Source organism: Malania oleifera, chromosome 5 (genome assembly GCF_029873635.1).
Source record: "Malania oleifera isolate guangnan ecotype guangnan chromosome 5, ASM2987363v1, whole genome shotgun sequence".
Lineage (NCBI taxonomy): Eukaryota > Viridiplantae > Streptophyta > Magnoliopsida > Santalales > Ximeniaceae > Malania > Malania oleifera.
Window position 1 is genome coordinate 31,889,553 of NC_080421.1, and position 21,201 is coordinate 31,910,753.

Below are 21,201 nucleotides of genomic sequence, written 5' to 3' on the forward strand. Positions count from 1 at the left end.
TGTTCCTTTCTCAACCTTTAAACTGGTTATGAACTCCTACTTGAAGCCCCATCATCACAGTTAAGAAATAGCGCTTGAATTCCTACATTTTATTCACAATCTATGGGAGTTCAGGCGACTGACCTTGACAGTTCAGTCGACTGACCAGCTACTACCTCCCAAGAATTCTGTTTTATAATTCATCAGGCGAGTGAGGTCACTAGCTCAGTCGACTGACTCACTACTGCCAATATGGAATTATGTTCTTAAATTCTTCAGGTGACTGACCCTAAAGTCCAAACGACTGAAGTCACCCTGAATTTTTAGTTTTCACTATTAATTCACATCGTTTGAATCCTTGCTTAATCTTGAGTAAGCCTTTATATGAAAATATGAACTTTTATGTTTGAATAAGCACATTAGAGCCATAAGATTACAATATTGATACTTGCTAGCTTTAAATCAATTATGGGAGTATGTGCTAAACATAGATTTTTCCCTCTTGAAATATTGAAATATCATCTTTTCCACGTTTAACTTGATTCCTTTGTGATAGAATTTTTGAGACTTATTTTTGAATAACATCATACGCCTTTTCAAAATCCTTGAACACATGAAATATATCATGATTTATTATATTTATATTTGGACAATTGAATTCTTAATTTAAAGTGTATTGAGCATATGTGTTGTTTGAGGATTGAAACCGTAGGACATAGGTTGACCAATCCCGTCCTACATCATAAATAAACATGCAAATGGGATGCCCATGACATCTCTCTCATGTGAAAAATGTTGAAAGATGCTATAAATGGAATGATCCCTAAAGGCTAAATAATCCAAAGTCTTGTCCTCATATAAGCACTTTAATTACTAAGGAGCATTGAGAGTTCAATTCCAAGTAGATACACTCACGGAACTAGCGGTACCTATGGATGGTGAGAGTTTACTTTGTGAGCTAGCAGGGACTGTGGATGGTGAGAGTTTACTTTGTGAGCTAGCAGGGACTGTGGATGGTGAGAGTTCGCTTTGTGAGCCAACGAGGGCCGTGGATGGTGAGAGTTCTCTATGAGCCAGCGGGGATTGTAGATGGTAATAGAGATGTGTCCCGAGAGTTGGGTTGACCAAACGTCCAATTGATACACAGAAGTCGTGTCCGCATCCAGACTTTACCTTACTCAGCGAGACCTGGGGGTGGAGGACGCTGATCTGTAGGTTTGGTGTAGCACTAGGGGGTCTGAAGGGCTCATTGGTGGCTGGAGTTCCTATGTAATAAATAAAAAAAAAAGATAGACTCAACTTATGCCTAAATTAAAATGAGTTTTACTTATAAATAAATATTTTAAACAACATATAAAGCAATTAATGCAAATTTAAAAACTTTCCATGAAAACAATAAGTTTTTCTATCCCAAACAAAGTAAAAAGTTGTTCATATTCTATCCTATATACCTATAGTTGACATCTTTTTTGTAATAATTTAATTTTTTTAATCAAAGCTTTTGTTTCTTCTTTTCATTAAAAGATTCACCCCAATTTCATCTAACTCTAATCGTTTGATTGCATGTTTTGTAATGCAAACACAAAAATAAGTGTCTATTTTATGAATAATCTCTTCTTTCAAACTTCAATCTATGTTACTCGAATTTTGCTGACCTTTTTTTTATTTAAAATAAAAAAGCAGTCTATGAATGCTATTTTTAGTCTCAATTATTATCCATCTACTTAATTTTGAAAGAAAATTTTTGGGTAATTGTACATAATTTTTTTGCACTAGTAGTACTACGCCGCTCACTTGAGGAAGCTTCCTTGTGTTTCAAAAGAATGGTAATAATAATAATAAAACTAATATTAATTTATTTAAATAATGACACCATCCCAGAAAATAATTAAATGAAATTTTTTGGTAAAAAAATTAATTAAAATATATAAAACAATGCCCTGCCGTATGGTAAAAATATATTTAAAATTAGAGGTCCCTGTTCATCTACTTTTTTCAATTGTAACAAATTGCAACGGGAAAATATAAAATTGCAGGATCAGATTGAGTCTCAGTCACACAGGCATGGTTGGGTTTGACCTGCCGAGCATTCACTGATCCAATCCATTGCAAATTTGCAAACCAGAGGGGGTTTCAAACTCCCCAGTCCAATGATCAGAAGCTGCAGATTGTAGGGTTTCCTCTGTTGTTTTTTCTTCGCATAAATTCTAGAGGGAGCCCATGTTGATGCCCAGAATTCTGACCCCAGCTTTCCGAATTTGAAATTGGAGCAGTGGAAGGGGAAGAAGATGTTGAATCGAATGGGTTGGAGGAGTCCGTTTCAGGAGGTGGCGAACTCCAAGCCTCTGTTCTTGACGATCTACGCCACTGTTATCTTTGGTGTCATCTTCTCCTCATTCTATGTCTTCTCCGCCATTTACTCCGCCAAGCCACCCGACTCTGCCACCTCCTCCGCCTCCTCCTCCTGGTTCTCGCCTTTGCATTCCGCTCCTGTTTCGCGTACGTTCTCCTTGTCATCGTTCATCTCTGTTTAAAGAGAATACATTTCTTCGACCTCAATTCTATTATTCTTTTTGTTCGCTTTTTGGCACTGTAAAGCTGACATGATGACTGGTTATGTAGCATTTAGCAATTGATGAACCCAATTAAACTCTGAAATGAGATGTTGGATGTAAAATGTTTATTTTTCCGGTGGGTGCAAAACCCCTGTTTATGATGCTTTGAACTAACATTTAAGGATGGTTATGTTGTACGTTTGAAGAGCAGAATTGCATTCGAAGATCATAGAAATTGTTTTGCAGTAGTTCAAATTCAAATATTTCCCTGGGCGGCATTACGATAGCCCTTTTAAATGTGGGGTCATCTTTTCTATTCGGTGGTAGACTTTCTGTTAGGAATGAGATCACTCTAGTCCTTAGAGATCCATCAATAATTTTTTTTGGCCTGGAAGGCAACACTGGAGATTTTATCATTCATATCCTCACAGCTCATAAACATGGGATGTGTGGTCATTTTCTGTGTACTGCTTGGCTGCTGAGCCAGAAATCTGAATTTCTCTCTGCTGTATATCTCACTTGGGGCTCATATTGGTTGTTAAACTCTGTGGTCTTAAGATGAGAGGTCATTGGATTGGAAAGGACAGGCATACCATTGATAACATGTGGAGTGCACTGTGTGTTTATGAGCGAATGATTTAGTTTTAACATGTCTGTTTAGTTGCTTATCTTTATTTGAGGGTTTCCTAGAAATCTTCTTGATTTCTTACATAGTGGAGCGTTCACTGCTTTCCTAAATAGCATGATATTATTTCTACACTCTATTCAAGAGTTTTTTATCTTTATTGAGTACTCATGAGTCCTAAAGAGGGAAAAAGGTAAATTTCTGCTCTAAAATTTAAATTGTATTTTCCCAACAATCCCCGTCACATATCTATCGAAGGTACTTGTCATGGTCTCACATCAGATGTGTAATAGGGAAATCTTGTGTTTATAAGGATGGTTTGTGCTCCAACTATATGAGGTGCCTTTTATTGGACAAATCCGTGAAACTGGTGGGCCAACACGCACAATACCTCGCCGGAGTTGAGCTCAAAATTGTTAAATTTGGTATCAGCATCACCCTTGGGGTACTATCATGTGGGTAGATCCTATATAGAGGTTTAAGCCACTCTGGTGAGGACGTGACAGATCGGATGAGAGAGCATGTCATGGTTCCACTTCGGATGTGTACTAGGGAAATCTTAGGCTTATGAGGATGGTTTGAGCTCCAACTATGTGAGGCGCCTTTTATAGGACAAATTCATGAGGCTGGTGGGCCAAAGCGGACAATGCTTCACTGGAGTTGGGTCAAAAATTGTTACAGTAACCTATGTTATGATGTTTGTCGTTGCATGCATTAACACATCACACTTTGTCTACTTTCTTGTTCCCCTTCCCCTCCCAATTCTTTTGTATGGCTTATCTCTGCATATATTGTGCTTCAGATGTTAATTCTGCTCCATTGGATCAAACCGACCAGTCTTCTTTACCAACAGCAGTGGGTGTCGTGCCAGCACCTACACCCATGCCTCAAAGGACAGGGATGAAACCTATTTGGGAGGTTCCTCCTCCTGGCACAAAGATGCCACCATTGGAGACCTTCCGTTTGACAAAAGAACTAGTGCAGCGAAGGGTGAAAGATAATATCATAGTAGTGACTTTTGGTAACTATGCCTTCATGGATTTTATCCTGACTTGGGTTAAACACTTGACAGATCTTGGTGTTTCCAATCTTCTAGTTGGTAAGTTCCTTATAACTTTGCTTATCTTGTTTCAGTTTATAATTAGTTTCCTAAAGGGCTCAATAGTTTTTTCCTGAAGAAACATTTTCCATGTAATCTATATTATTGTGTAAATAGGTGCAATGGACACCAAATTATTGAAGGCTTTGTATTGGAGAGGTGTCCCAGCTTTTGATATGGGCAGCCATATGAGTACAATAGATGTTGGATGGGGCTCACCAACATTTCATAAAATGGGAAGAGAAAAGGTTATTCTGATAAATGCTATCCTGCCTTTTGGCTTTGAGCTACTAATGTGTGATACAGACATGGTTTGGTTAAAGGTACCCTTCTCTGTTTGCTAACTGATTGTTCTTTTACCATCAAGTTCTTCTTGATGTGCTATATTGATGCTGCATTAACTTTGTGAATTCATATTTTTTCTGTTAAATAACTGAGTTCTGTTTTCATTTTTTATTATTTATTTATTTATTTTTAGTGTGGGCAGTCTAAGGCTTGGTGGGAGTCACATCCTCAATTCAATAGGCATTAGGAATTTGTTCTTAATATGATACTCTGATTCTTTTCATATAATAAAACATCTCTTTATTTTAAGAGCTGGAGGAGCGGTATGCATTGGCTCTGGATCTGGGGTTTCGCTATAACATAGTAAACAGAAACCTGTGGCTAAGTAGCTATTTTGATGAACTTGAGAGGCCTTGAACGCCATAGAAATTTCAAAATTTCACTTCTCAGTTCTTTAATATATGATTAATGATGTGTTCTTTGTACATGGCAGGATTAGGAAGGGAGGTTTTGTGATTTGTTTGTTAATTATCTTTTGTTTTTTATTTTTGAGGTTTGGTTGAATTGTTTGTCCTGTATGGATATATGCCTTTGTAGAGTTCTCTGCTCATGAATAAGGTATTCTGCTGATTAAAAAAAGTTTTTATTTTTAAAATAAATTTTGTTTGTATATTATGTACCTTATATAACACAATATAGCATTGACTTTTGCGAATACAATCAATGGAGAGGACATCACCAAAGCAACAGGATCTTCAAAGGCACCATAATTTTTTTAAAGTGTTATTAAGAATTTTATTTGAAATATTGGTGAGTTTACTAAGAAAATTGTAGAGGTTTAAGAAATGAAAGTTTTATTGGGTTTCCATGTTTTGTAGGATGATTTTGGAAAGGATATTGCACATTTTGGTGGTTTATAATGCATGTATGGGTTTGTTTGTGGAAAAATAGATCAGATGGAAATAAATAGTTTAGAATAAATTTTTGGAAGATCTTTGCTCTCTCTCTCTCTCTCTCTCTCGCACACACACAAATGATTTTTGAGTTTGGGTAACTTTTAAGCTCACTTCTTTCTCTTTTCTCCTCCTTCCCTTTTTCTTATTCCTTGAGCGTTAAACTTAATATTATTGTTTCTATTCTTATTTTGAATATTTCCAGCTCAAATCATATTAGTTAAGGTGTCTGAACTACTAGTTTTAGCAGTTTTGGCAGAAGAGGCCAAGTTACATCAGCACAAGCAGACTTTCTTTTATATTATTTGTTCACATTTCTAGCCCATCCGTTGTTTTCTATTTCGCTTCTTTTATTTATTTATATGCTTATGTTAATGAGCTGTATGGTTCTGTAGCTTATGTTGTCAAAATATCTACAAGGGAGGCTTCTGTTTTGTGCTGTATTGTGTCTTATAGTGTCTTTTCAAGATTATTGTTGGTGAAATTTTGCTTTTTGTGTCTGCTGTGTTCATGGAACAGAATCCACTTCCATATTTTGCTCGCTTTCCTGGAGCAGATGTCTTAACTTCAAGTGATCAAGTTGTGCCAACAGTTGTTGATGACAGGTTGGACATTTGGCAACAAGGTGAAGATCATATGAGACAGATTTTAGTTGCTCATTCCACCCCCCACCCCACCCCCACAATCCCATTTTAAGGCTCCCATTAGCCACAATTCTATTTAGCTACCCTGTATTAATTTGAGGCTTTAAAAAGTTGTTTGACAACTGACACTGGTTCTTTAACCTTAATAACTTGCACTAGCTTATCTTTAAGATGCATTTATGTGCTTTTGGTTCCATCTCTGAGAGAAATTGCAATACATGACTTTGTTATGATGATTTTCTTTTCTAAATTTATTATTCAACAATTGGTATTCATTGTTTCTAAGTTCTCACTAATGTAACAAAGACACTAACGTGGGTTTTGTTAGCTAATGCTAGTGTCATGGATGTATATACTGGGATGCTGTCCAATAAATACTTTTGGTAATAAGGCTCAAATAAGATATTTAATTTTTCATTAATGATTCTGCTTGAAGTGTGATTGAGCTGTTATATTTATTATAAAGTTACTAAATTAGCTACAACTAATTTAACTTCTGGGACGTTGGTGCTGCTTAAAACCTTTTATGAATGTAGTTGCTGTTCCTTAAGGTTTTTTAGAAGCTAATCCTCTAGTGGATTGAAATATTAGATTCATTGGCCTATATTATGTACGACAGTATTGCCTAACAGCAATCAGCATCTTAGGCACTTGCCAACATCTCACTGTGTCCACACCTATTAAAGGTTTAAAATTTCGATTTCAACTAAATTTTGAAGGTCCAAAAGTACAGGAATTTTGATGGAAATTTTGATTTCAATTTGAAAAAACAATGGAAATTAGTAGTAAAACATGGAATTCTTTTACGAAACTTTAGAAATGGTTAATAGACATTATAATGTAAGATTTAGGACTAATATATTATAAATTAAATACATTTATGTTGTGTATGAGATGCAATAGTTGTCATATAATATGTGCATTAAATATGTTTAGTGAGTATAAATGAAATTCCTAAATCAATTAGATATTATTTATTATACAAATAAAGATAATTTAGATATAAATGGTTAAATAAAATGTTGTAATTTTTATTTTTCATATAATTCTAAAAGCCTTTGTAATAATCTTTGGTTTTGATCAAAACATATGATAAAACAAGAGAGAAATTTTTCTTTGCAATTAAATCTCACATTTGAATTCCAAGGAAATTTCATTCCAAAGCTAAAATTTCAACAAGTTACGCTAAAATTTAGAGATTTCGATAAATTTTGGATGATTCATTGAAATTTAAAAGAAATTATGCAAAATGGAAATTGACTGCCATTTCGATTTCAAGGGTGATGGAAAGTTACCATGCACCTTTTATTGCTTATTTGTAGTCGTCCATCAGCCTCTTTGTGGGTGAATAGCATGAATGTAAACATACCATCCTATCTCATTGGATGTGTTCCCTACCATCTTGACTTCGGCACAAGTGTTAAATTTTTATATTCCAAAACATAGCAAAAGAATGACTTTTATTTTGGAAACTATTTATGTCATTTCTTTGTTGACTGTTGTTTTCTCAAGGTTCTTTACCATATGCATACCAGGAAATCATAAATGATTTTGTTCGATGCAGTATATTCATGAAGGTTGACAGAGCCATGTGTCCTTGTGTTGGTTGTCAGGAATTGTCGTGTTTGACTGCTTGTGTCCTTTTTGTAATGGGATACTCATGTCCATTCACATGTCACGGTTCACTTCCATGCTGTTGCTAACTGTGGCTTGACTTGCATTCCATTTACTTTTGCTAACTGTACCTTGACACGCATTCAATTGACTTTTCTGTTTTTCCCAATTTTTTTAGCAGTTGTTCTAGTTGCTTTTTCTTGATGATATGTTCATGTTTCAAATCATTTTTTTAATACTAATGATTTGCTTGAGAGGAGACGGCCATGTAAAGCACTCTCTCCTGATATGCATGTAGTGTGTTATCATAGTTGGGGGACTTGTTCTCACTTTATTTATTTTTTAATCATTGTTCATTTTCATGGAGTTTGCGGAATATTTGGCGTTTTCGGCGAGAGTTGGCTTAGTCCATTTTCTTTGGATAGCATTTGTGTGACTGTGTCATTCATTTTGGGGGTTTTGGGAAGATAAAGGAGAGGAAGGTGCTTTGGAGAAGTAAAATCTTTGTGATTATTTGGGGAATCTGGTTGGTGCTAGTGCTTGAATCCTTAAGGGTATTGTTACTCTTCCTGCTAAGTGTGGGGGCTGTTTTTGTGCACTTTGGTGCTCTGTGAATGGTTTCTTTGGAGGAATCCCTTTGACTGAGTTGCAACGAGATTGGTTGTTTGCTTCATTAGTTTTTTGTTTTTCTAATTTTTTTATGAGTAATTAGTTGTGTTTTGTGGTGTTTTTATTTTTGTTTTTTTTTTACCTTTTCTGTTCTATTTTGCTTTCCCCTCCGGCGCATGGAGGATACCTTGTCCATTGCTATGTATCTATCTTTTTTCCTTCAATAAACTTCTTTATTTATAAAATAAAAAAATAATAATCATTCTTCCAGTCGAATGGATAAATATAAAATTTATAATTTACTTTTTAAGTATGATTTTTAGTTAAAAATGTTCTACTAAATAACTTTTATCTTCAAATTGCGACAGTTGGTGCTGCATTCAATATAGGGATTTTCCATTGGCGGCCAACAGATTCTGCAAAGAAATTGGCTGAAGAGTGGAAAGAGTTGCTTTTGGCTGATGAAAAGATATGGGATCAGAATGGTTTCAATGACCTTGTACGCAGGCAGTTCGGACCATCAGTTGATGATGAAAGTGGGCTTGTATATGCTTTTGATGGAAACCTCAAACTGGGACTTTTGCCAGCAAGTATATTTTGTAGTGGGCATACTTATTTTGTCCAGGTAAGACCTTAGGATAGTAGTAAATTGGTCTTATATTGCTCACAGTGATTTCTTTATGGATATCATTCTGTGATTTGGGTTATGCATTGAACTTTAGCATGCCTTGCTTGCTCCTAGTACATGTGGATGAATAAATTTTTACATTCAATTTCTAAACCTTACTGAACTTATCAGGCCATGTACCAACAACTCAGATTGGAGCCTTATGCAGTGCATACCACATTCCAGTATGCTGGTACAGAAGGAAAGCGTCATCGATTACGGGAGGCCATGGTTTTCTATGATCCGCCAGAATATTATGATTCACCAGGTAATTTTGTGCCGGTTGTTATATATCTTGGAGGTTTTCTTTGGATGCATTTCATCCTGAACTTCTCTTCTATGCACTTTATCTTTAGAAGGTGTTCTGGGTTGTTGTGGCTCAGTTTTTAGGGCATTTTGTGCATTTATCTTCATTTTATATATGTCATTTGAGTCCATTAATCTGTATCTGTTTAGATGAGAGAAAGAGAGAGAGAGAGCGAGCGTAAACATTAGACTCCCCAGCTTGTTACAAGTGTGATCAATCCAATAACCTTCAAGAAAACTAGTGAATAGGCCAGCATGTTGATATTTGGACTTCTTAACGTACCAGTTGCAATAATCTTGTGTTAAAAGTTTCTCACGAATAAAATGGCAATCTACTTCATCTTTCAAGTCTACTCTGGGAGATTTTGATGCAATTTGAAGAGCAACCTGGTTATTTCACAGTAGCCTCATAGGAGAAGGGCATCAAGCTCAAGACCAGGAAGGACTTGTTGCATTCACATCAACTCGTGAGTAGTGTTGAGCCAGAGCTTGATATTTGGGCTCTGCACTTGGCAATAGTCTTAAATTTATTGCTTCGCCAAGATACAAGGTGATATGATAACCTGCTGTTGATGAATCATCCGTCTAGCAGAGAACCTGCCCAATCAGCATCTGAATCCCTCTACTCGGTTATGCCCATGGTTGTCATACAATATACCAAACTCTGGACAGGTCTTGAGATAAGAGTATATTATGTAGCAGACTAACATCATCATGTTGAGTTGATTGAGGAGCATATAAAGACTGAATCACAGGCTCACAGGAAAGGCAATGTCATGACAAGTAACTGCTAAGTAATTATGCTCCCCAACCGGATGCTTATACCCTTTTAGGTCACTTAATAGCTCTCCTCATGTTGCAAGTTCAGCTTTTGGATCCATTGGTGTTTCCGATGTTTTGGATCCTAAGCTCCCTGTCTCGGCTAGCAAGTCAAGCTCATACTTTCATGGGGTTAGACAAATGCTCTAATGAGATTGAGCTGGTCAATATCCGAACAAATATCTCAACTTTCCCAAATCTTTGATGTAGAATCTCTGTTGTTGTCACGCCCTTCACACTTACCAATTCCTCAACTATAATCAGCTGTAGTAGCACAATCAACATAAGCAATCAATTGTATTCTACCTACCTTTGAGTCTCGATTGAACGCAGTGATATAGTACATCTCACCAAACCAAACTCAAGAATCACCTCGTAACTTTTGTGGAGATTGTTTATTCAATACTAAAATTTCTTTAATTGACATGCCATTTCAAGCTCCACAAAGAAACATAATGGTTGGCTGGTCCATGTATTCCTCTTCTTGCAGATTCCTTAGTATGGCTTTTTGGAATGATGATGTTGCCCAGTTACGAGATGAAACAAGATAAATAGGTAACCAGACAGATGCAAGTTTGGCTAGTGGAGACGATATATCAAGGTAGTCAACACCAGGCATAAGTGAATAACGAACAGCTGGGACCATCAGAGCTAACTTTCACAATATAGCTGAATTACCTGATGTATAGGAACTGGATCCCAAGTTTGATTTTATTCCAATGTTGACATTTCCTTCCACAGCTTTCAGTATTGTAAGATTTTTCTCGCAGCTCATCACCTCTCAATTTAATAAACCTCTTTATAGTTCCTTTAAGCTCTATTTTGGGATAAGAAGACAGTGGAGGAAGCAGCAACTTTTCTGTTAAATTATTCATCTACCATCTCTGTTCAACTTTCCTTTGAACATCCAAGATCATCAAGACACATGTTTCTGCATCTGCCATGTAAATCTGTCTGGTGTATTGCACCAAAACTTAAACTAGAATTTTTGTTCCTTTACTCTTTAATTATTCTCACTACAATTAGAGGAAGCCTCATCTTCCTTGAAAATTCTCTTTCATTGAGCCAAGTTTTGGACTATTATCATTAGAAATGCTTTGCCCATGAACATGGGAAGGGGTATTGTAGCATCTGCTGTTATTTAATGTTTTAAAGATTATATTACAGTATTTAACTGCTTTAGAGAACATATGCAGGAGGGTTCTTGTCATTTAAGCCTTCCATTCCAAAGAACTTGTTACTAGATGGGGAGCATAATCTTGAGTCACACTTTTCACTCGTTAATTACCAAGTATGCATGTGTCAACCCAATCTTGTTAATTCTTGTTACGACTGTGTTTACACTGGTCATGGATCCTCTCCATTACAGGAGATTGCCCTCTGCAGTCACACTCATCTACCATGTTTCTAGCATGGGTAATCTAATGATCAATGATAGGCCAGATCATCAACTTATTCTAAAATACTACTTTTATTTATTTATTATGTTGATGTAGTAATGATGTGGTTAATTATGAATGATTAGATCACCTGTAATGGACATGTGTCAGATGTGAATGCAGAGGATGGTCCTTTGCACCCCCATAATGGAGAGAATCCTTAGCTTGTGAGCACTATCATGTTGCAGCTTGTTAATTATGTTTCAAATAATGCTTTTCAGATAAAGCAAATAAGGACAGCGCTTGCAATAGCTTCACTATTGAATCGTACACTGGTGAGAACAGTTCAAGCTTTTGACATGCTTATATTACTTTAGGGTAATATTAACTAGTCTGAGACTATTTCTCTGTTGTTTGCTTGAAGTAGCAGGCTAGCAGCAGCAGCAGCAATAGTATAGGATTATATCCACTCCTATAAAATATATTTTCACCTGAAGCTATGCTTGTATGACTAGTTTTTTATCTGTAAAAAAATTACCAAATTTCCCAAAATTGCTTTTTCAGTTTTCAGATAGGCTTTTATATATATTAGTTTTCAATTGTACAGGGTGATTTAGTTCATCTATCTGCAATTGCTTTCTAAAATATTTATGTTCATATTTTGATCTCCTTTTTTTTTCCCTTTACTTGTGAGTTTTTAGGTCATGCCTCCCATATGGTGCAGGTTGGATAGGCTATGGTTTCCACATCCTGGAGTTCTGCAAGGGTCTATGACAAGACAACCTTTTCTTTGCCCTTTGGACCATATATTTGAGGTACTTACATTCAGTTTAAACTGATTTATTCTAATGTAATTGTTTTCCTAGTCTGTGCTTGTTATACTGTTGAAGTCCTTTCCCTTTGAGCACCTATTGATGTAGCCTTTTTGTCTATATGCATTCCTTGAAATAAAAGAATGTGAGCTGTAGCGCTTGGAACCAGAATTTCATTTTATTAGAGTAATTGACTGATTAGTTGGTGAATTCTAAGTAAGGATCAAAGTATTAAGTTTGAGATTGTTGTGTTGAATGTTAATGATTGCTGAGCTTTCCAAACCAGCATACTCTTTCATTCTATTCTTTCCACCTGCCAAGTGTTGCCTTTATCTGCACAGAAAGCAGTGCAATTATTACCCTATGATCTACTGACTTTATGGCTCTCAACTGCGTTTATTTATTTATTGGGGTGGGGGTAGTTGTTGATAAATTAAGGTTCTGATATTTTACTAGTTTGAGTATGCTCAGTTTTGGATTATCTTGCATACTTTTATGTGTTTGGGAGGATGGATTTCAGCTGTTGGCTTTGGATGCTGTATAATTTTATGTTGCATTTTTTCCAAATCCATATAAATTCAAATCCCCAAGCTCCCAAACATGGGGTCAGGGTTTTCCACAGCCCAAGGATATGCCTCCTTGTGGAAAAGGAAAATCTACTTGGAGTTGAAGTAGTTTCAGAATTGTCACTGGGTGAAAGAGCTTTCATATTTGAAGGGCAGGTTTCCTCTCTCTCTCTGCCTTCTATGATAAGAAAACAAAATTTTCTTATGGAGAAGATTATACAAAGCAGAGGGCCAGAAGTCCATGGATAAAAGAAAAAACAAAAATACAAAGAACCCAACAATAGTCATAACAAAATCAATCCAACTAAGATTGCTAGTCACTGAATATGAGACAATGGACTCCTGGAAAAGCGCCAGCCACTGACACCCAAAGAAGGAGGTGTGGGAGGCCATCCCTTCCCAAAGCAAACAACCGGGGAGGGATTTACCCTGAAAAATTCTCTAATTTCTCTCTAAGCAAGTGCACCACACCATGGCCATTATTTGCCCAAAATTATTAAACTCTCTCTCTCTCTCTCTCTCTCTCTCTCTCTCTTATTCTTCCTTTTTTCTCTTAGTATTTTCTCTCTCCTCATCTAACAGATGGATGAGAGGCTTGCGACGCCCCTGTGCCAATGCTCCTTATATCCTGTTTACATTTTGAACAGCCTAAAACTTATTTCATTTTTGATTTTGAAGAACACTACCAAATGTTGCATAAAACTATTTGAATGTTAAAACCAAATGTGAATCCTTGTTAGGTTTTTATTTTCTTATTTTTATTTTTATTTATTTATTTTTGAGAATTTCTGGTTGTCATTTAGGTTGTGACCTTGCCTTTTTTTTTTTTTAATTAATAGAAAAAGCCGCAGGCACATAAATCACTTCTTTGTTTCTTCATACATCTTCTTTTCTTATTAAATTTTTTTTTTTTTTTATTTTGAAAAAAATTTGGGAAATAATTTTAGTATTTTAATTATTTTTTGTTGTTGTTGTTGTTGATTTTTTCCCCCCGCCCAATCTTACTGGCTTCACATATCAAGGAATGTGTCATGTTGTAGGTGAATGTCTTGTTGAAAAAACTTCCTGAGGAGGAATTTGGTCCTGGGATCAATATTAGGGAGTATTCTTTCTTTGACAATCCATCAGTTTCCCAAAAGGTACATTATAAGGGCTGCATACCGAGATTGCAGAGCTATTGCTGCGAAAAGAGCCCACTGATCCTCATGGCCTGTTTAGATGTGGAAAATAGTTTTTGTTTAGCATTTTTAGTTTTCCAAAGAATTGCAAGAAAAAAAAGGTTGGCTTATTTTTCAGTTTTGCAATATTTGTATAAAAAAATTGAAAACCAATAAAATTTTTTGGCACTATCACTTTTGGAGGATCATCTTATTTTCCATTTCCAATGTTTCAAATAATTACAAAAATGTCACCTTGCTTTCCAGTTTTCTAAATTTGTATAGGAAAGCAGGAAAACATTTTTTATTGTTTTCTAAATTTCTAATTTCTTATATAATTCTTGGAAATTGAAAAACAGGGTGTCTTTTATGTAATCATCTCGAGATCAAGAAATGAAAAATGAAATTATTTTCCACAACTAAACAACAAGGTGTCTTTTATGTAATCATCTCAAGGTCCAGAAATGAAAAATGAAAACTATTTTCCACAACTAAACAAATCCTTTATTTTATTTGGTTATTCCTTTTTAACAAATCTTGAAAAATTGAAAAATAAGCTGTTATTTTGTAATTCTTTGAAAAACTAGAAGAGAATAAAAACTGTTTACAACTAAACAGGCCCTCAATTTTCTTGATTTCCTTAACTTAGGCACTTCTTCCATGCTAATGCTTGTTTCAGGTTAAAGAATCATGGCTTGAAGTTCAACTTTGTCAAGAAAGATCTCAGAATTGTCATGTGCCAAATGATACAAGTCCAGCAGGAGTACTCCGGTTTCCAAAGCACAGCAACGAAGAAACGGTATCCTAGATTACTATAAAGGCTGTATTTTATTGTTTAATATATGTTAATGATCTGAGATTCCTTTGGAGTATATTTTGATTGAAAAAAAAAATTTCAATAAGAGAAGCAAAGCAGGGGATAATATATTCTCCTAAATCATCAAAGCAAAAAAAAATTAATCTTAGAGAAAAGTAAAAGTAGGGGAAAATCTTCAAGTCAGCTGTGCCATCGAATCTATCTGGAAAAAAAAATCCATTTGAAGCAACCAGAAGAGAAAGCTTATGGTGATGCAAGAAATCCAATTCTATTCAAAAGTGAGAGCAAAGTCATTGAGTGACCATTAAAATATGGGCATTCTTTTCCAACCATAAACCCCAAAAAAAACAGCGAAAACAGCACAACACAACAACCTCGTAGCTTCCTTACCTCTATGCCAAAGCAACAGCAAGGTCAGTGAGGGTACAGGCATTCCCTCCCGACCATACCAGCAAAAACAGCACAATTCCACGTCTAAGCATCAGAAATCCACCCAAAACCTCTAAAAGAAACAAACAGGAATGTCTCCAACAAGTCTGGGCACATCTAGTTCTCACCAAACAAATCAAACAATCTGTTCCACAAACTCCTAGTTGCCAGTCAGCTCAAGAAAATATGAGGATCAGTCTTTGCTAATGCTATATCAAACTACATGATTTCAAACATGTGGGGATAAATCCTGTTGAGAATGTTAATAAACTAGAGAACCTGATCATGGGGACAGGTCTCCCTTTATGTTGGGTGTTCATTACAATGATTGTTGTACCCTTTCTCTTACTTAACCAACATACAACAGTAATCCTAAATGACTAAGATGAAATAACTAACACAGCAGTAACACTCTCCCTCAAGCAGGAGCATAGATATCATATGCTCCTCGTTTTTACAAATGGATTTAACATGAGCACCACCTGAGGTTTAGTGAATAAATCAATAAGTTGGAATATGAACTTCATGTGAGTGGTTGTGATGAGCTTCTGCACAATTTTCTCTCGAACAAAGTGACAATCAACTTCAATGTGTTCTGTCTGCTCATGTAAGACTGGGTTGAAGGCAATGTAAATGGCAGCTTGATTATCACACATCAACTGCATAGGCTGAGAATGTAGCAAACAAATTTTTTCTAACATGTTCTTTAGTCAAACCGGTTCACATGTTGTGTTATGGTATGTGATTGGCTGTGACTCCATCCAAAATTTGATGGAGGCACTAGGCCTAGGAAAGAAATAATTTTGCTAAAATCATGTTTAAGTAAAAAAATAATTTGTTAATGCGAGATATGTACATTCTATCATACAATCTCAAGAAGATTTTACATTCACCGGGCTCTTTACAGTGGGCTTTGCCATATGTACAGCATTTCTTCCACATGTCTAACTAGTCCCATCTCGTCACCAACAAAACACATGCTTTGTCTTTTCCTGCCAACTTGTACTACGTCTCTTTAGGTAACAGTCTATTGGAAAACTAAGCAAGTCTGGCTTTCCTTCAATTCAACTGGAAGTAAATTTTGAAGGAAATAGGGTGAGCAGTTATGGGCTGAATAGACATGTTTGATCTTATTGTCGTGAATATATTCTTTGTTGACTTATTTTAAGTAAAATGTTTACTTAGAGCTACCATCACAAACCATCCAAAAGCACACATTTCAACATTTTCTCAACATAGCAGTACCATCTGAACAAATGCAATTTTCAGCTTGGCCAACTCCCTCTTTAGAGGGAATACCCCCAGGAGGTTTTGGGCATTTCATCCAAGGGAGAAACAATTCCTACTTGCTCAAATTTTCACATCATCTCAAGCAACATAGAGCTACAACACATATAGCTCTTTCACATAATAGGAATTCAATAGATGCACACACATATGTTATGCCATGGCAACAAACAATTCTCTTCCTTCAAAGACCAATACCCCATAGAAAAATAAATTTCCTAACTATTGGAAAAATATGCAGCAGCTATGAAACCAATGAGAACACATGTGCTGCAATTTATCATATTTAACAAATTGAAAAAAAAAAACTAGGATTCAATTACAGACATATTTCCGCTTTGTTCTTTTTTCTTTTTCCTTGAGAATCTCAATTTACACAAAATCCCTAGATGAATAAATGAAAATTTAATGAAGATTTAGGAGACTTATGGTGTTTATCAACTTCTCCAATTTTTTTTGATGCTCTGAATTTTCTATATTTTTCCTGATTTTTCTTGATTTCTTGCTGAGTTTTCTTTCCTTCCTCTTTCTATAGAACTAGGGTTTACAATAAATGGTAACAGTATTTTGTTAGTGGTGTTATTATAGCTGGAAACATATTAGGACAGCAGCAGATTGCTGCAAGCTGTTTTGAGTGTGCCACCAAGTGTCTGTATGGTGTCTCTTCCTGGCTTCAGTACTGCCTCCTCTTTTTCTTTTTCTATTTTTTCCCTAAACTCCTTTGTTATTTCTATTATCTCATGCACTCTTTTAGTTTCACTTCGTCCAAGCCCCTCTTACCATCAATAATTTTAATAAAATTCCTATACCTATTAACTTAAAAGAGTACACAATTAACCCTCCCTTAATTAATGCACAATATGTGTAGCATAAAGTCATTCAACTCAAATGGAAAAGCAAATGAAATTAATTTAAATTTACCATGACTTAAAGGCTGTGATTATCTCATTTGCCACAGCCCTATATTTGGACTCAGCACTCGATTAGGCCTCAGCAGTTTGTTTCTTACTCTTCTAGGATACTAGTTTACGACCAACAAACACACTACTCGGTTGTGGATCTTTTATTAGAGGGCGGCCCTGCTCAATTTGCATCAACATAACCATGAATATTGAGTGTGACCCTGGTCTTGATATAAGAGGCCTCTTTCCAGTGCACCTTTCAGTTTCATGTTTCACAAGATACAAATGACAGCATCCCTATTGATCTGTGCAAAAGAAATATTTGGTCTTGCAACCATGAGGTAGTTTAACTTCCCAACAACTCTTTGATATTGTCTAGGGTCAACCTATAGTTGCCAAATTGAGATTCGAATTGTGAATTAAAATCCCAATTTTGGGATTCAAGAATTGAATCATTGTAAGATTTAGCACAAAAAATGATGACAATTTACTAATATACAAACAACAAACAAAATAGTAAAAGAAATTTAAATTTTAAGTGTAAAAAAAATGATATTTCATGTGTATGCTTTCCCCAAACAATAAAAAGTAGGGGAAGGAGTCAAGAAAAATTAACAAAAAAAATAAACTTAATGTTTTAGGGAAGGAATGAAGAAAAATTAATGAAAAACTGAATTTTTGGTGTTTACAACAATTTAAAAAAATCATATTTCATACACACTCTTTCTATAATTAAAAAGCTAAAAAAAAAAAAGAGAGAACAAACTACTAAAAGAAAACCAACCTATGAATCTTAGTGAGTACCACCTCCATTGATGAGTGTTTTGCCTCTTCTCTATGACAAAACAACTTCATTCCTAGCAGAGTGAAGAATGGTTTTGTGAAGGCAGCATAAGACCTAGAGTTCTATTTGCTCCTCTTTTTCAGCACATAACTAACATAGACAAAGAATGGAGGGCAATTGTGTAAAAAACAAGCAATAAAACAAAAAAATCCTACTAGGTTCTGAATTGTGTGAACTAATAGATTATTCAGGTGGTGAATGGCTGTCGCGACGTCCCGGAGCGCGTGTGCCCTGGGCGGCGAAATTAAAAATCAATTTTAGTTTTCAAGGAAAATATGGAATGTCGGAGTCACCATTAACCTTTTTGTGTGGTTAGAACACATGGTTACTACCCCGTTAGGGGTAGAATGGGTCTATGTTACCAGAGTTAGGCTCGGGAGTTCGGTTACACGAGGGGAAGGTACAAGCACCCCCTATGCGCCCGTTCTTATGAACGGTACCTAATTAATTTGAAATTATCCCTAAGTTAATCTAATAAGTCTTTAAATTTCTCCTTTTTATGAATTTATAAATATACATAAATAAATAAATGTAATACAATATATATACATATATTCCCTCAGAGCTTAAAGTACGTGATGCCCGAAGGCTCATACCCCCGCAATAAAATCATAGGGATAGAAAATCATGAAAATAATATAATATTATAAAATAATAAATACAATAATACATAATACAAAAATATAAATATACCATAGAAACAAAAATACTTAGAATATCTACTATGGATATTAATAGGAAATGATAACAATGGTAACAATAATAGAGACATACTACTATAATAACAACCCTATATTAATAATATTACATTAATAATACAACCGGATACTATAATAGCATGTACATAATAATATCACAACACTACTGCATAAATAATAATATTATAATAATTATATAACACGCACTAACAACACATAATCACAATAACACTGCCCTGATGGTAATCTCATATTAACAATAATAACACATCAATAATATAATAGTAATGATACCATAATGATTCAGCACATAATAATAATAATAATAATAATAATAATAATAATAATAATAATAATAATAGCAATAAGATATGCACAAGACACACATATGTAAACACTTAATTAAGGAAACCAACCGAACTTAGGATTAAAATATGTAAACTAATGAAAAGGGCAAGAAAATGATTGAATTTATGGAAACGAGTTATCTCTAAAATTAATCCGTACCTGTTCAATATGACTGCCAAAATTAACACACAACCTTAACTATACAAATATTAAATATAAAGTGAGTACAATAATGACCAAAAATTCTAAGTACATAATTTATATGGAAGCAATTTCAACCCTAAAAGTACACAAAGATACTATGAAATGATCAAAACCCTAATAAATATGAACATGACATAATCCAAACTCTAAAAAAAATACCTAAACCGTGATAATGTGAAATACTTAAAATCCTATTAAATATAAGCATTAAATAATCAAGACCCTAACGATACTACTACATGATAATGAACGATAGTATATACAACACAAAATAATAAATCATAATATTATATAGATATGTACAATGACAAACCATAATAGATATGAATATGTATATATGATAATAAAACAATATGAAACAATGAGCCTTAATATGGAATCTAATAAAAATCTTAAAATATGCTTAAATAATAACCTAACATAATTACAACCCTAAATATTAATATGCCAAATGTGAAATAAACATTAAATATGTCCAATAATAATAACACTACATATAAACATTAAGTATGACGTACAATAACAAAAACCCTAAGTATGTAAATATCAAACAACAATGCCCTTAATTAAATAAATACAAAGATGAAGACTACCCTAAATGCACAAACATTTAAACATTCAATAATAACAAAAATAACCCTAAATATGAAAATCGAACAATTAAGATAGCCATAACAATAATAAAAACTCACCATATGAATATAATAACAAAAACCTTAATCATGAATTCTTGTATATACAACAACAATGACTGTTTTAAATATGCACACATATATGTTTACATGCAACACCAATAAATACAAAAAACTCAAAGTAATTAAACTTGAACACACATTAATAATGAAAACTCTACAAAAAGATATGAGCCTAAATATTAACAAATATTATATAAAGATATTCCCAAACAATATTATATGTCAAAAAAAAATTTAAACTTTAAATATTGAGACAAGTTAATAAGACTTCTACAAATAATAACAAAATAAAGTAAAAACATTAAAAATAAAATACGATAAAAATAAGAAAGGTCCTGAACACACATGAACAACAATCATTAAATACTATAAAAAATAATAATAATAATATTCAGTATTTAAAATATATGACAAACACAATAAAAATCCAAACTTGAATAAACCTATTTACATATATATATACATACATGTATGCCTGCAAAAATAAACAACAATTTTAGTGTCTCAAATATACCAAAACAAACAAAGATGTAAAATAAATAAATGAATAAATAAGTAAATAAAAATAAAATAAAATGCATGTGTGTGACAGTGTGAGTACGTGTGTGCTCTGTCCGTGTACAGCGTGTGTGTGCGTGTGCGCAGATATAGGGAGGCAGGGACTCACCGTGGGATGGTTCTGAGGTCCTGGGGGCTGGTGTAGGTGTCGCCGGGACTGGAGAAGTTGGCCGGAGAGCTTGGGTGCTCTGGCGGTTCTGCTGTGCTGGCCGTGGAGCTTGGCTGCAGCTGTGGTGCCTGGCCGGAGTTGTAGAGGTGGTGCGGTTGCAGGGGCTGGCCAAGGATGACCGGAGAAGGCTGGCCGCGAGGTATTCGGGTCCTGGAGTGGTGGTAGACAATGGGAGAGTTGC

At 34.8% G+C, this 21,201-nt stretch overlaps 1 protein-coding gene across 1 annotated transcript in view; it reads left to right on the plus strand.

Moving 5' to 3' along the window:
• The first annotated feature begins 1,937 nt into the window (after positions 1–1,937).
• Positions 1,938–21,201, plus strand: part of LOC131154956 (arabinosyltransferase XEG113) — a 30,484-nt gene continuing 11,220 nt past the window's right edge. Inside the window, exons 1-11 of the mRNA XM_058107812.1 lie at positions 1,938–2,478; positions 3,962–4,258; positions 4,376–4,581; positions 6,016–6,121; positions 8,732–8,988; positions 9,163–9,298; positions 11,352–11,446; positions 11,816–11,869; positions 12,236–12,349; positions 13,953–14,051; positions 14,749–14,868. Of these exons, the coding sequence (XP_057963795.1) occupies positions 2,268–2,478; positions 3,962–4,258; positions 4,376–4,581; positions 6,016–6,121; positions 8,732–8,988; positions 9,163–9,298; positions 11,352–11,446; positions 11,816–11,869; positions 12,236–12,349; positions 13,953–14,051; positions 14,749–14,868 (1,695 nt within the window). The 5' untranslated portion in view covers positions 1,938–2,267. The remainder of the gene's footprint in view (positions 2,479–3,961; positions 4,259–4,375; positions 4,582–6,015; positions 6,122–8,731; positions 8,989–9,162; positions 9,299–11,351; positions 11,447–11,815; positions 11,870–12,235; positions 12,350–13,952; positions 14,052–14,748; positions 14,869–21,201) is intronic.